This window comes from the organism of the source record quoted next, unplaced genomic scaffold, assembly GCF_019419815.1.
Source record: "Pyrus x bretschneideri cultivar Hongxiangsu unplaced genomic scaffold, Pyrus_bretschneideri_v1 Contig3, whole genome shotgun sequence".
Classification (NCBI taxonomy): Eukaryota; Viridiplantae; Streptophyta; class Magnoliopsida; order Rosales; family Rosaceae; genus Pyrus; species Pyrus x bretschneideri.
In genome coordinates, this window is record NW_025999612.1 from 3,025,212 (window position 1) to 3,042,486 (window position 17,275).

The 17,275-nt window shown below is 34.9% G+C and overlaps 1 protein-coding gene across 1 annotated transcript; it reads right to left on the reverse strand.

Annotated features, from left to right (window-relative positions):
* Positions 1–9,286: 9,286 nt before the first annotated feature.
* On the reverse strand, positions 9,287–10,643 carry LOC103954844 (5-amino-6-(5-phospho-D-ribitylamino)uracil phosphatase, chloroplastic). Its single transcript, XM_018649296.2, has one exon. It carries the CDS (start codon positions 10,641–10,643, stop codon positions 9,507–9,509), a length of 1,137 nt encoding a protein of 378 aa, XP_018504812.2. The 3' UTR covers positions 9,287–9,506.
* Positions 10,644–17,275: the final 6,632 nt, after the last annotated feature.

Sequence of the window (17,275 nt, forward strand, 5' to 3'; positions counted from 1 at the left end):
AAATCACAAAAAACAAACATTCAAAGATCAAGTAACGAGACAAAACTTTTCAACAGTTATCAACAAAAAATCACGATTTAACAGTTCTTTTAACTCCGATTTTGATATTTTTTACAGCTAAACTCCTTAACCCTATATGAATACAATGAATGAAGTTGATCTTCAATTTAAAATATTTACACTAGTGGATACCACCAAATCTTATGTTATTCTTAATGAAAGTATAAACAAACTCTTAAGTGTTAGTAAATTTATTATTTTGATGGGATACGCATTCTACAAAACTAGTTTCAACGATCCAACCATCAAACATGTTTGTATGTACTTCGAGATCACATATGCCAAAAATTGAAAATAACAAACATTCAGAGATCAAGTAATGGGAGAAAACTTTTCAACGGTTATCAATGAAAAATCACTATTTAACGGTTATTTTAACTTCAATTCTGATGATTTTTTACAGCTATACTCTTTGACCCTATACAAATACATTGAATTAACTCGATCTTCAATTTAAAATATTTACACTAAGTATGAATAAACACTTAAGTGTTAGTGAATCTATTGTTTTGATGAGATATGCATTCTATGAAACTAGTTTCAACAATCCAACCGTCAAACATGTTTGTATATACATCGAGATTACATAAGCGAAAAATTGCAAAAAAAAAAAAAAAACATTCAGAGATCAAGTAATGAGACAAAACTTTTCTACGGTTATCAACGAAAAATCACGATTTAACGGTTATTTTAACTCCGATTTGATGATTTTATACAGCTACACTCTTTGACCCTATGTGAATACAATGAATAAACTTGATCTTCAATTTAAAATATTTATACTCCTACAAAATCTTATGTTATACTTAATGAAAGTATGAATACACTCTTAAGTGTTAGTGAATCTATCGTTTTGATGGGATACGCATTCTACGAAATTAATTTCAACGATCCAATCGTCAAACATGTTTGTATGTACTTCAAGATTGCATACGCCAAAAATTGCAAAAAACAAACATTCAGAGATCAAGTAATTGGAGAAAAGTTTTCAACGGTTATCATTGAAAAGTCACGATTTAACGTTTATTTTAACTCCGATTTTGATGATTTTTTACATCCACACTCCTTGACCCTATGTGAATACAATGAATGAACACGATCTTCAATTTAAAATATTTACACTAGTGGATAATACAAAATCTTATGTTATACTCAATGAAAGTATGAATAAACTTTTAAGTGTTAGTGAATCTATCATTTTGATGGGATACACATTCTACGAAATTAATTTTAACGATCCAACTGTCAAATTTGTTTGTATATGTTTCGAGATCGCATACTTTAAAAATCGCAAAAAACAAACATTCAGAAATCAAGTAAAGGAACAAAACTTTTCGACAGTTATCAATGAAAAATCACGATTTATTGGTTTTTTAACTCCGATTTTGATGATTTTTTACAGCTACACTCCTTGACCCTATATGAATACAATGAATGAACTCGATCTTCAATTTAAAATATTTACACCAGTGGATACCACAAAATCTTATGTTATACTTAATGAAAGTATGAATAAACTCTTAAGTGTTAGTGAATCTATTGTTTGATGAGATACACGTTCTACGAAATTAGTTTCAATGATCCAACATGGGTACACTAGAGACGCTTTCTGGTTGGAATCGAATGAAGAGTTCATAAATGAACTTTCCCATCCAAACAACATTGTTGTAAGCTTCTATATGGTGATATCTTTTGCATGCATGATGGAACACACTAAAGTCATTACTTATAACTTTCCACCCAAATATATCTTTAGTCATAATAAAGAGATATCCAGTTATCTCTTCATTCGTAATGAAGAGACATCCAATGATGGATACAATATTAAATTCATAATCTAATACATTTACGCTTCCATTGTGCTACTCTAATTTTTCCTCATTCTTGAGGAATCTATCATTTAGTATTTCTTAAATACTTAATGACTCACTTGATAGTTGCCATGGTTCTGATCTTGGGTTTGCACTGATATCGTCTTGTATCGATCTTGGTACAACTCATATCAACATTTTTCATACAATATGAAATACATAAATCACATTTCTACGTATGCATAAAGGATTCTATTTATGCATTATGCTTCTTTGGGAGTCAAAAGGGTACATTCCCTTTTAGAAGAGCAATTTCCCAGCCTGATTGGAATTGTCCTTTCATTTGAAGTTTATCATTCGAGAAACTTCCTACATCTATCATCTATCAAAAGGGATTGAGATAATCCAATTACATCTTGAAATCTATCATTATAGATGGGAAGATAGATTTCCATCCCATGTATATAGACTATGTCTCCCATATACACTCTATCATTATAGAATGTTTAAAGTCATAACTTTAACGAAGAAGAATTCCTTTCATTTCCAAAATTAATATATCATATATATATTCAAATTTAGGAATATGATTACACTAATCTTTTGTAAACCTAGTAAACAAAAGATTCATTTACATCTTTATGAGAAATCAAACGATTTGATCTTTCTCTCATAAGACACTTATAGCTCCCACTAGCTTGCTAAGATTCATGATGGATGGATCTCTACAACTTACACATCTTGTGATTCCTAGTCTTGGACATATATTATCAAGACTATCTTGAAATTGGTTTTGGAAACCCATATTATGTGCAAACATTGAATCACCGTTTAGTTGTAGCTAGCAATCTTTGAATTAATAGAAACCAAGACTAAGTCAAAGATGGTTTCTTCCAAGTCAACCAATCTTGTTGATTGTAGTCACCTTAAGCTACCAATTAGCTATGAAGGTTTCACTATTTCGGGTCAAATGGTACTATACCATTTCCTTGATTATATGTCGTATATACACTCAATGAAGTTATAAGGATTTTCATTCTTATTTCTTTCGAATTAAGAGGTGTAACTCTATGACATAGTCATAATGTTCAAACCATTCAACTGAGACAGTTTATAGATCCTTCTCAACTACCTTGGAGCTAATGGTGTAGGAACTAGGTTGTTATATTTGTTGATTATCATCTGGTCTATCAGAGAACCCATTCTTTGAGTTCTATCTCTCGTTCATTTGCTCTATCTTAGGCAAATCCTATTGTAGGATTACAATGAACTACCCAACAAATAACATTTGTTAGTTGGTTTATAGAAGTCATATCCAAAGGTTAATTTACGGATATCCTACAAGATTGTTTTCAAACAAATATTGCTGATTATCACACAACCCCAAATCTTAACACGATTAAGACTTGTCTTTCTTTCCAACTACATCCTATGGAGTCATGAAAATTTTGGAAGATCTTCTAATTGACAATCATATATACTATACATGGGTAATTGATAACATTCAACGAACTACATCTTATTCGAGTTCGTTCTTCTCCCAATGGAGAAATCCATTATCTTATAATGCTACTGTCCTTGATATCTTTCAAGGAAACTCTTCTAAAGTGTTATTTTTCCTTGGATCAAATCTGAGGAAGTAAATACTTTAGATGTCTTACTCATCAACTTACATTCTTGAATTCTTTGAAGCCTTTTGCAAAGTATTCGGACTTGTGTTTATTCAAAACAAACGATAGTCCAACCGAGAGTGATCTTCAGTGAATGTCATACAACATGAGTATTATTATGTTGTGGACAAGTGCCACTAACATCTAAGTGAATTAACTTCAACAACTTTGTGATTCTTTCTTCTTTTGAAAAGAATAAAGATTCGAACATTTTGTCTTTATACAATTTTAACAAGAAGGCATTGGATTCGGATCCAACGATCAAAAGCATCCATCTATGACCAACTTGTAATTTTTGTTTTAGAGGTGTCACAACTCAGTGGGATTAGTCACTACCTTGCAACCTTTTGGGTTTTAAGCATTGTTATATTCTAAATAGTTAACACTACCACATCATCTCTACTATAGAGACAATCAATCAGATTACAATAATCTAATCATTCATTAATAAAGAACAATGTTTTATCAAACAAAACATTCATCCATCTCTTAAAATTATAGTGACGGAATTAAGTTCCTTATTCAAATTGGAATGTAAAGACAATCTTTGTTTTTCCAATTTCTTTGGTATTTCATATGAGGAAGTAAGTACTATCTGCTTTCGTAGAGATCTATATTTTATTCATGTTTCGAATGTGAAGTACTTTCTCTTCTCTCATGAATCTTCTACTTCTTATTAGCCACACTTTTACAACGATTGTAAAATATATTTACTAATACGGAATCAAGCATTCAAGTAGAAGAACCAACTATTTTGAACTATTCAAGAACAATTTACAACACCTTCGAAATGTGTGTTCTTGACACTTGCAAGACATTTCTTGCAAATACCCCTTCCAGTGTCCATCCTTTCATAAAGAAAGTTTGTTCCCTTGGAGTTATTTCGCCTTCTTCATTTGACTTCTCCATTGACTACAATAGTCATTGTCCCTTAAACTCCCACTATCTCTCTTGAAACTTATTTCAATTGTGTTATACACATCAATCGATTTGAAAAGTGTGTGGTTATTGTTCACTATATAGTTTACAATACACTTAGTGAACCATTTGGATATGGAGTGAAAAGTGTCCTTGCCTAGTTTCCGTCTCCTAAAGTGGTTTAACACTTCAACACTCAATGATTCAAAATCATCATAAGTCCATGTTGATGGACTATTTTTGTCAATCAGCCATTATGTTCTAAACATGATTACCAACTTTCAAGAGTTGTTAAAGGCAACTCTCATTTCTTCATGCAACAATTTGTAAGTGAAGAATCATGTCACATAAAGTGTCCATGCCCTTGTGCTTACTTCTCAAGTTCCTTGTTCATTTAACAAAGAAACAAGCACTAGTGTTTGCGTTAACTAAGGGCTGTTCAAAGCAACTCTTATTTCTTCATATAACGATTTGTAATGGAAGAATTATGACACTAAAAGTGTCCATGTCTTTGTGCTAATCTTCTTAAGTTCCTTTGTTCATACAACAAAGGAATAAGCATTTGTTATTTGTGTTGTCCTCTTTATGATAGACTTATCTAACATGTTCTTCCAATGATACATTATCAATAGGAAGATTGTGAGGATGAGAATACTTAGGTACATATACAATCCATTCAAGACAATCTATGAGATTGTGATACCAAGTCCGGAAACTAAAGCCTTCAGCTTTTTCTTTGTTAAGTTTTGGACAACGTTTGCAAATATATCGGTAAATAAATACATAACGAATATAAATTGATTGATTATAAGCTATTTGATCTGGATCTTTAAATCAAATAGCACCACCCACTATTTTTGGCAAATTCCATATCCTTCATTGGAATTTGAGAGTTTTGGAGGAAACCCTTAGTAGGGTATGGGAGGCTCACTATTACCAAGCCCAACTCACAATGATATGATGTTGGCTAGCATAAATAATAATGAGAGAGTACGCTTACTCATTTACATCTCATGTAAGTACCCATCTTATTTGGCCTCTAGAGAATGATGCCTCACAATGATATGATGTTGGTTCCATTGCACTTAGTTAAGTCATTTCCACCATGCAAGTTCGGGTAGGGGTTCGAGAACCTCACAATGATATGATGTTGATCATTCTTGTTGCCTACCTTCACAACATCATGTATGTATATAGAACTCCTCCTGAGTGTAAGCACATACTTTGTACTCCCCCATGATAGGGTGAAGTCGGTGTATGAGTCACAAACGATCGGAGCCTACCACGGTGGAAGGCCACAAAAGAGTGTTCAAAGCACTCTCGTGCTTGTCAACTTAATAACAGTTTAGTTGAGGGTTTTTAGGTCTCATCACATATAAGCATGCATTTTAATCTCATTAAAACAATTTGGTCCTATTACAACTATTGGTCCATGTGATTGATTTAGTAGTATATGATACTCTCACTATGCTTGTAAAACGATTTTTAAAGTAAGAGTATATGGTACTACTAACATAAGCTTTGCATTCATTGATGGACTATATCGTTGTCTTAGGGCCTTAGGATGATTATGAACCTTCGATTTGATCAAACACGAGCCTAGTGTTGGATCTCGGTCTAGGGATGATGATTGGTTTTACTTACGCGTTTAATCACATTAAGGCATGTTTTCTTATTGGGCGTTGGACCAACTACTCCAATTTCATGCATATCAAATAAAACAAGAGAGGAGTGCTCCAAAATCTAATCTACACATTCCCATGGTTCAAACAAATTTGAGAGATGGCCTTTCACCTAGCTCAATTATCATAGGCTTAGGTTCATAATCATCCTTTCTTTAATTAATTAACGCTTTAACTAATTAAACTTGAATGCAACATTGTCATTTGGCTTTTGTATCCATAGAATTGAAATGAAATGAAAATCCAATTCTCATTTAAAGATACAAAACTATTTTGTTCTTAACTAATTTGGGCCAAAATGCAATAACCTCAACTTTTGGGCTATATTGCAAAACACAAACTTTTGAGGTCACTTTGTAAAAACACAAAAGTCCACTACTTCATGTAATTACAACTAGAACCCAAAAATTTCAACAAATGCAAAAACTTCATTAAAGGACCAAAACAATTTGTCCTTTAGTGATTTTGGGCCTTTACGTAAAAACGTAAACTTTCGGGTCAAAGTGCAAATACACAAAAGTATCAAAACTTTATGTAATTGCATAAAAACCCCAAAAGTACCCCAATTATAGGGGTGGCCGGTTTTGGTAGTGTGAGTAATTGGTGGATTTTGATGAAAATTCAAAGTCAAGTATGTTGAAAAAGATAGGTATGCTGTTGAAATAAAATAGGTATGGATCTGAAAGAAAAGTACCAATCATGTACACCAACCATGACTAACAAAATTTCAAAAACATTTACAACTTTCCAATCACTTTTTCAAAAGTGTCTTGTTGATTGAAAAGTCACACCATTCATCACAAAACAAGACTTTATGTAAACAACCAAAAACTTTGAATCAAAACACCAAACTTTTTGTTCTTGGTATGAACATCAAGAACAAAGCAAGAACATTGAAGAAGATCTATGAAAACCCATAAGATCTCCATGAATGTTTTCACTCAATAAAACTCAAAATTTTCACTACTCAAAAGATGGTTAACATCCTAGGGTACTTAGGGGTTCCTAATGTCACTTTAAAACTCTTTTAACAAGACAAACATGAATCCAAAAATCCACCCTTTGGATTTGGCTGAATTTCCCCATAAATATGGCACCAAATTTTAGCTCCAAAATTCATGCTCATATGAACTACATCTACAATGTTTGAGATGGCAAATTTTCAAGAAAAATTTACATTCAAAGAAGCAAGAATAAAGCTTTTAACAATTACAACATTCAAATCAAAGACTCTGAACTACAAAACCCAAAAGGATTCACCAATTACTAGACCTAGGCTCTGATACCACTTGAAGGAAAAATTTATGAAAACAAGTTCATTTGAGCAACATCTATGTATGCAATTAACAATTAAAGGTGGAATCATGCTTGCATGCACTCAAAAACAAAACATTACCCATGAAATTCAAGGTCTAATAGTTGTGGTGAACCAAGACTCAACTCAAATCTTAAAGAAAAGAGTTGAGAAACTTTTATACCTTTGAAGCACCTCTTTGCTTAGCAAAGGATATTCACCCAAGAGAGAGGGTCTTCATTCCTTACTTCTTAGCTCCATGGATTTTTTGGAGGATGATGGTTGAATGGATTCTCCAAGTTCCTAAGAAAGGGAACCTCTAAGTTTCCACACCAAGGAGGGACTTGAAGAAGATATGAGTGACCTTGGAAGAGGATTGATACTAGAAAATCCCCTCCAAGGGGGCTGGCCTCCTAGAGAGAAAAAGAGAGCTTTTGTTCTCTTCAATTTCCTCAAAAGAGAACCCTAATGAATTTTGGCTATAAAGTCCTTTATATAGTCACTTCACTTAAGTGACAAAAAGAACCAAAAAACTTTCATTCATGATATGGCCTGCCTTCTAAAGGTTTTGGGATGTTTGGGCCCTTTTGAGTCTTTAGTCATTAAGTTGTCATACAACTTAAGTTAATGGGCTTGACGGTTCTAAGCCCAATGGGCTTTAGGGTCCAATAATTACTCAAAAGCTAAAACAAACTTATTCGTTTGATTAATTAACATATTAATTAATCCTAGCCATAAATAATTAAACCATTTAATTATCCTTACTCATCTCTGTTGTTTCTTCAATCTCCACCTTACACGATGTATGATCCATTAGGTTTCTTTTAGCGAGGCAGTGGGTAATTAGAACTCATCTCTATGTTGTCTGCCTTTACGGGTAGTGTCGCTCATGGGTTTCCACAAGCTTAATTTTGATAGTTGGCTTTTCTCGTTAGTTGCTAGCTATTCTAGTTTTACTGTGCTCGAGGAGTGGATTGAAGTAGGAAGATGCAATTGATGAGGCGATGCTCGGCAGTGGAAGAGGAATTGGATGCATCATGTGGAACAGTGGAAGCAAAGAATTCAATAAAGGTTTCCAAATTCTATTGTGTAGTTTTGGTCTTGGGCCTATCTGTTGATGGGCTCATTTTGTGTTTTATTTTGTTTTTGGTCCATCTTTTGTTTGGCTCATTTTGTGTTTTATTTTGTTTTTGGTCCATCTTTTGTTTGTTCATATGTTTACTTTTGGCCTATAATTAGCTTGTATATATGTTTCGGCTGGTTGGGAATAAAAATAAGGTTTTACCAAAAAGATCCCAACACGGGCATCCAAATTATAATCCCCAAAGTTTGGCCCAGTCTATTCAATTTGCACCACGATCCACTCGATTTCTTTGAAGGCATCTACTTTCTTCTCTCACTAAATCTAAAAATGCATTCCATACAAAGTTCTCCTTGTATCAAAGAAATGGTGCAAAGTTTTCATAAAGACTTAAACCACCTTTGGGCTCGTTTGGTTTTTCGGATTTGATTGAATAACTCGTTATATTCAATGTACACTAAAGGAAGAATGAAATAAACTCACGCGACTTGGAAGATAGAAGATGAGATGAGCTACTTAGAAAGGAAGCTTGAATTATAGGGAGTCGTTCAATCAAATCCAATCCTAGGCAGCTTTGTACCTGCTAAATATTATGGGAGAAATAGATTTATGCCCTCACACTCTTTAACACTTTCCTCTAAAGGCTCCAAGTTTTTTAAACTACACGCAAATCAAGTTCCCATTCATCTATTACAATCTAATTGTCTAAAAGATAAACAATTTCAATCACAAAAGCAAAAGAAATTGTTGCAGAAGCATTGCCAAATACATATTACAAGTGCTGATCATATACATATATATATATATATATAGTACAGTAAATACATACATTGATACATGATAACATTAAGGAAGGTAGTCCAATGCAAACTACCCGAAATCTTTTTCCCCTTTCACTTGTTTTCCCTTTTTTTTCTTATACACAGCATCGTCGATATAAAACTACATCAAGAATCAAATGACAAATAAACATATATACATTTTACAGGGTTACCAGAAATTGTCATCGAATGCTACACTGGTTGATGGAGACGGATCCTCCTCTTCTTCCATTTCCAACTCTGGCTCTCCAGACCCGAATTCAGACTCAATATCTGCAAGATTCTTCAAATCAACAACAGATAGCTCGTCCAGGCGCCTAACCACCAAGTCGGCAGCCGCAAGCTCATATACAGGATGCTTACTGGCAACAGCCACACACTTCATCCGGGCATCGTGGGCAGCCTCAACTGTTTGATTTGAGTTCCCAAACACAATGCACCGCTCAGGTATGAACTTCAGAAGTTGTGCCGCGTACTCAAACATTTCTGGATCAGGTTTTCCCCTTTGAACATCTTCTGCAGCTACCATCACACTGAAATATTCTTCAATACCAATGGATCCCATTGCAGCCTCAAGAGTTTTTCGAGGGCGTGTAGAGACCAGTGCCATTGGTATCTTGTAATGCATCAAGACATTCACAAACTCTCTTGACCCGGCTCGGAATCGGTATATTCCACCCTGCAAAGCTTGGTATATGTCTTCCTTTCGAGCAGCCATTCTTCTCAACTGTGCTGGGTCTCTCGACCAACAGAGAACCTCAGACATTGCCTGTTCATTCTTCATACCTTCAATTCTTCTAAGCATGAAAGCTGGGGGAGGAGATTTTCCTTCTTCTTGAGAAAGAACTAGCCAGGCTTGCTTCTCAAGATCAGTATTGTCTTCAATTAGAACTCCTTCCCACTCGAATATGGCAACTAGCCAACCACTCCCCATCCGCTCTTGCCGAAGCAAGGGATTGTGTAGTGAAGGGTTATCTGCTCTATTCTCCGGTGGCCACAACCCAGGTTTTCGATCTACACTGGTATCAGCAGGATAATTCCACTTCTGGGGAATTTTATCCTCCTTGAATGAATACGTCTCCTTCGCTAGTTCCATTGCAAGGGCCTTGATTGATGAATTCTTTGACTGATCCACTCTCAATCGAGGCAAATGAGGGGCCATAACAACCCTTCTACCAAGAATTTCTGCTAGAGGAAATCGACAGTTATCTGAAAATCTCCCCTTGTTGGAGAAATTCTTCAAGAAGGCTCCCGTATACAGAGGTCGATGTCCAAGAAGAGATGTCGAAGCGACTGATTCAGCCATTATCTACACAGTGACAATACCTCAACCAAGCTAAACTTGTTTAACTTCACAGATTATCCTTATTCAACAAACCCTTGAAGTTTCAGCTGACTTCCGACAGTTAAACCCGAAATCGAGCTAATTTACACCAATAAATCCTTTTCCAACAGAGGATTTAGAAATATAATCCAACCTCCCTCTGCAAATCCACTCAAATTTCAGTCTACCCTATACACATCTGGTTAAGTACCCCATAATTTTGCTAAAAACTGAGTCCTAATTATGCTTTACCAAACCTAACTATGTTGTCAAAGAACCATATAAAAACAATCCCTTGAAGCAAAAACTAAGCATAACCCATCAGACCCATCAACCTAAATCCCCAAATTAACGACATCCAGAGCTTAAAATCTATTAAAAATCCAACCCCAGAAAGTAAAAAAGTTGAAAACAAAGGGGAAAAAAGGAGATTAAAAATACACAGAATATACACAGCAATTCAGCACAACCCCCCAAATTCCAGCCAAAATACAAGCCTCATAACCTCTAAAATTAATCAGATTTCCCTCACAAACCAACCCAACCAGGCAACAACTAGATACATGTATATACAAAGACACAGACTTTGGTATATCACAATTGGAATATTATGTGAAGACTATAGAATATTAAAAGTAAAACCTGGGGAAGGACCAAAAGGGTTGGATGAAGGATTGGAGGCCTGAAGATGCCACAGATATGGGGGGGAGAGAGAGACAGAGAGAGAGAGAGAAATTGTTGGGAAAACGGATTGGATGAATCTCTCCCTTTATTGCCTTTCTTCTCGGGGAGGGTTTTCTGTGGCTTATAAATTGTGCTCGGAGAGAGAAAGAGCGGTGAAAACCAACCGGCTTATGGACACGTGCCGGTGATTTGGTCTGGAAACTTTTTCTTAGTCGGTATACTTTTTCTTTTCCGTAAGCGATATTGTGGCATGCGGAAGTTGAAGGCATGAGCATGACTTTACACGTGCGGACACGTGCGGTGGTAAATTGGGAATTTGAATGATCCTTTTGGTAAGGAATTAATTTGACTTCTCATTCGATGAGAAGTTTTTTTTTCTCTATTTACTATGTGGTTAATTTGCAGAACTTCATGCTTATGATTGAGTTGAGATCATTCATATTATTACTTACTTTGTAAAAATTATTTTTGTAAAAATCATTTAGATATTAGATCATTTAATTATTGAACTAATTTTTATAATAAATTTTATCATTAAAGAAATCATTATTGATAATAAAATATACTTAAATTTAAGGGACTAGACTTATTTTAAAAAACTAGACTATTGCTAATAATAGCTAAATTTTTTTTTTGAACAAATGATATTATACCGAAGGAGGTGAGCTTAGCTTTAATATGAGATAGTAATAATGTGATTAAAATTTGTCTTTGACGAGAATCAAACATAAGATTTCTTATTTACAAATGAAGATAAATATCACTAAACCATAATACTAAGTAACATATTAGCTCAACAAATTAAACTTATATAAAGTTTTCTCTAGAATAATTTTCTATAGGTAATGTTAAGAATAGTAGGTGATTTATTGTTCATGTATGCATGTAGACACTTTCCATATGTAGGCAACAAGTCTTTTCTCATGAAGTGTGCCTTATTTTCCATATGTGGCCAACAAGTCTTTTTCTCATTGCATAAAGGGTGACGTATATGCTTTAATTGGACAAATTCTTTCCTCGCTAATTACCATAATTAGTGCCTCAATGTTGCTTGTTTTGGACACTAAGACACATGAAATTATATATAACCAGTTCATCATTATAGAAGGCTTTGATTTGCACTAACTAATCATGCAGTGTGCAATATTATCAACCTAGGGCACCCAAAATCATACGGTAATGTGTTTTTCACTCACCTCTTTTATCTTTTGTACACACTTTTTAATTTTTGACTGTCATATCGAATGAATTGAAGATGATCAAATGAAAGAAATTAACAGGAGTATGTGAAAGGTAAAAAACGGTGTATGGATAGCATTACCCAAATTATATTGTATCTTTATTGCGAATAATATATGAAATTATTTATCTTGCCAATTGTTTTACATTTGACACTAGTATATGTTACCTGAAAACATAACGATGGGAAATCATTTTAATGTACAAACGTCGTCATAATTAATTCTAATAGTTTCACCTTTTTTTTATCATAAACTAAACATCATCTCTACACAAATTTATTTAATTTCGAGCTTGTTTAGTCATCTATATGTGTCGAACAAATTTAGGGTTATATAAGAACTAAGAAATTATATCTTTATTATTAACTGTTAACTTGTTTGATTCATATGAATGACTAAACAATCTTTAAATCTATGCTCTTTAAAGGATGATAAAAGAGATTGAACATATCGAATTACAACTTATGTATGATAAAATTATTTTACGTCGTCATATAAAGATAACATGAGTCCTTACACGTAAGAAATCAAGTAGACTGGTGTTCCTAGAAAATATATTCATTCAATGATAATGACTTTCTCACAAATGATCAGTTTTAAATATAAGTATTAGTCCTAGGCTTCATAGCCACCTAATTTTTATATGCAAAATGACTTTACCATCCCATCATCACCAATTGAATAATAAACATAAAATTGTAAATAGGCTGCCATCCAAATCCAATAGGGGAAGTGATCGACGGAAAGGAATGAGAAGGATTTGGGAGTGATAGAAACAATGGGAGCAGAGTACTTCGTTCTCACCATCAGATGGAGCAGTCAACAATACCTCTTATTGCTTCGTTCAACATTGAAATTCCACAAGGAATAACTACCCTCCCTCATATTAGTTGAATTTTTAAACAATTGTTTCACGATTTTTTCGTTGGCAAATAATTATTTTTAGTTTTGGAATAATTTAATTTGGTCAGACCTTATCAAAGTTTTGTAAAAAATAGAGGCAAGGTTGAAGTTCAACTCTTTCGTGCTGGAGAGAACTAGAGTTAAGAAGTGTTAAATTGCGGGTTCTTGTAAAGTCAAATTTTGGACGAGCTTAATTATTTTTAGGATCTGTTTGATAACACATCAATTTTTAGTTTTTTATTTTTATAAAATTAAAAGTTGTATTTTTTTATTTATTTAAATGAAACGATAGTAGATTGAATGATTCCAAAAGTACTACAAGAAGTCAACTAAGGCAATACAGTGTCCTCAACAAGTAAATCAACAATTATACTTCTTTTTTTTTGGGGTGGGTTTTGGGTGGTGGTGTTTGGGGGGGGGGGGGGGGGGGGGGGGGGGGGGGGGGGATGGGTGGGATGTGGAGAGAGTTAAACCATTCGCTAGATTGACTAGATGGAACACCAATTTGAGCAAGCCGATGAATAACACCGTTGGTTTGGCGACGTGTATGGGTGAATGAAGCTTCAATGATTAAAAAGAGAAGAGCCTTGATATCTTCAACAAGCTGGCCAATTGGGGACAAGTTGGTGGAAGGATCTTTCAAGCCTTCACAATCTGAAGTGAGTTGAATTCAAATACAATGTTTTGACCCCTTACATAATTCCCAGACCATACCTTCTCTACTTGTCAGCAGAGAGAAGACATTAACAAAGTGGCCACATTTTGTAGCCAAGAAGCAGCTCATTTCATCACAAACAATTCCCCTGAAGCCACCTAGATTATTGGCCATAATCCATGCTCCGTCAATGTTTATTTTCAGTTTGTCTGAGGGAGGGGCAAAACCATTTTGGTGGAAAGGGAGGGTGTCGTGCTGTCTAAGAAATGGCAAAGGAGATATGGACAAAGTCATGCCACCAATGAAGACTTTGGACCACAGTTACATCCGGGGCCTCATAGGTTTCGGTCCAAAGTTTCGAGTTTCGAGCTCCCCATATCATTCAATATATCATGAGAAAACATCGAAACTACTCGAGGGGATGTTCTCAGCAGTATCCATGGCCCATGCTAACGGGGAGGGAGGGGTGAGACCTTTTAGAAGGATGTCTAGGGGGAACGAGAGCCATGCACATTTAGCATATAGGCTTCCTTCAGGAGATGCAACATGAGTTCATTTGGGTGGTTGCACAAGACGCATTGCAAGTTGGAAGTGATGTGCCTATATCCAAGATTGGACCAAGTAGGGACATAATTGTTACAAGTTCTCTAGGCATAGGATTTTACTTTGGGATGGACATTAGCCTTCCATAATATGTCCCAAAAGTTGCCAATAAGGTTGGGGATGGATGAGGAAAATGCCTCACCATTTGCCTTTCTTTTCAAAGTGCCACACCAACGAATGGGGGAAGGGGGAGTGAATATTCAGGGGGATAGATCAAGTCGTATCCACTTCCATGATAGAGAAGAAAGATTTTAAAAGATCAATTCTTCAAGATTTGGTGGTGGGGTTGATATGATCACTGACCGTAGTAGGATTACAACCTAAAGGCATAAGGGAGAAAGGACGGAACAGTGATAGAGTAGGAATCCATGGATCGTTATTGATAATTGATTGCGTATTACCAACTTGCCAACATAGGCCTAATTCAATGATTCTCTGAGTAGTACAGATGTTGCAGTAGGAGGCGTTCAGCCTAACCAGAGCCTCAAGAAAATACCTCTTAGGAGACTATTTAACCTTGAGGATTGTTGTCTGTTGAATTTATAATATCGTAACCATCAAATCTTGCATAATAAACTGGAGACAGAAACCCTAATATGTGCATGGGTAATAAATACACATGCAATAACCTTACGGACAGTAATGCTTGACAGTTAAACTAACCAGCATTCGACGCCATAGAGATCACTGCAGCAATATAATCTTTTTCTATCTTATGTAATCAATAGTATTACCAAACTCTCAATGGGACAAGTACATGTCAAAATCTGAAGTGGTAATGTTTTTCACATCGAGAAAAGGACCATATCACTATATCCACACACACACACACTCACTTGTAGTAGTTTCTTCCTCCCATTAAAAAAGGAGTTTTCACACCGAGAGAATGGACCATATCACTATATCCACACACACACACACACTTGTAGAAGTTCCTTCCTCCCATTAAAAAATGAGTTACCAACAGTTATAACTTCAATGAAACTATCCAATTCAAATCAGTTTGAATCTCATTAGGTTTCGCTCCAATAGTTTAAGTCCGGAAACTGCATTAGTGCATTAGAGGCTATACTCGATATATAACTCACTCAGCTTATAACATTACACTCGTTATATGTTTGATGAAACTCACATCAAGTTTCTTACATTCTCCCACATAAGTGAGATCAAACATTAAGCCAATATTGTAATATCATAAGTAAGTATGATCATTGAGTTATAATTTGTAGAGCCTTTACCTAGTACTTACTAGTTCAGTGTAGTAGATGAATCTTGGAAACTTGATATCCGTATTTGCATCAGTTCACCAAGACCACTATCACACTGCATTAAAGTGTAAGTATAAACATCAGGGAAACATTACATTACTAAGAGAATCATAATGTACACTTTATTCTTTCCCACATTTCTTTGGTCCTAAGATACATCAATTAAGGTATCTCCTTTAGCATGTTAACTTTGCAAGAATTAACATTCAAATAGTGAGATTCTTTAAACATATATATTGTACTTACATAATGAACAAAATGATTAGTTCAATGCATTCACACTATTACTTGAAACAGCAAGGATTGCAAGCATAATATCCTTACTCCCTCATTCAAAACTCATCTATTGAACTATGCAGACTCATGCTTGTTACATGCTTGTAACATGTATGGCTTTGGTTAGTGGATCAGCCACCATATTATGGGTGCTGATATGCTCAATTTCAATAATGCCTTCTCTCACTTGATCTTGAACTTTCTAATACTTTATGTCCATTAGTCTCGATGCTTCAGACCTTTTATTGTTCTTGGCAAAAAACACTGCTGAAGTATTATCACAGAAGATCTTCACCGGTTTCTTAATGCTCCTCACTACCTTCATATGATGAATTAAATTCCTCAGCCAATTTGCTTGTCTCATTGCCTCAAAACATCCAATATACTCAGATTCCATGGTTGACACAACCCTTGTTTGTTGCTTTTTGCTTCTCCACGAAAATGCACCCCCAACTAACATGAATATATAACCACTAGTTGAGATTTTATCATCAACACATCCTCCAAGATCAGCATCTGTATAACATGTCAATTTAAGATTATCAATATAGTGATAGGTCGTCAACACATAGGTTTGTGTTCTTTTTAAATATCTGAACACTTTTTTTGCAGCATTCTGATGTGACAACCCTAGATTCGATTGAAATCTTCCAAAAACACTTAGTGCAAAAGCTAAATATGGTTTGCTACACACTTGAGCATACATCACACTGCCTACCAAGGAAGCATAAGGCTTGTCCTTCATCTGTTAAATCTCAAACTCAGTTATTAGATAGTGCTTGATAAAAAGCTTTTCTCATTTCCCAATTGGTACATCTCTACCATTACAATGCTCCATATTAAACATTTTCAAGACCTTGCTGATGTAGTTTTTCTGAGCCAGCCTTAGTAATCTTTGTTGTCGATTTCTGAGTATCTCAATCCCTAACACATAATGAGCTTCTCCTAAGTCCTTCATATAAAAGTGACTTTTGAGCAATGTTT

Excerpts from the sequence above, each read along its gene's own strand:
- LOC103954844 (XM_018649296.2), bottom strand. The coding sequence starts at position 10,643 with ATGGCTGAATCAGTCGCTTCGACATCTCTTCTTGGACATCGACCTCTG.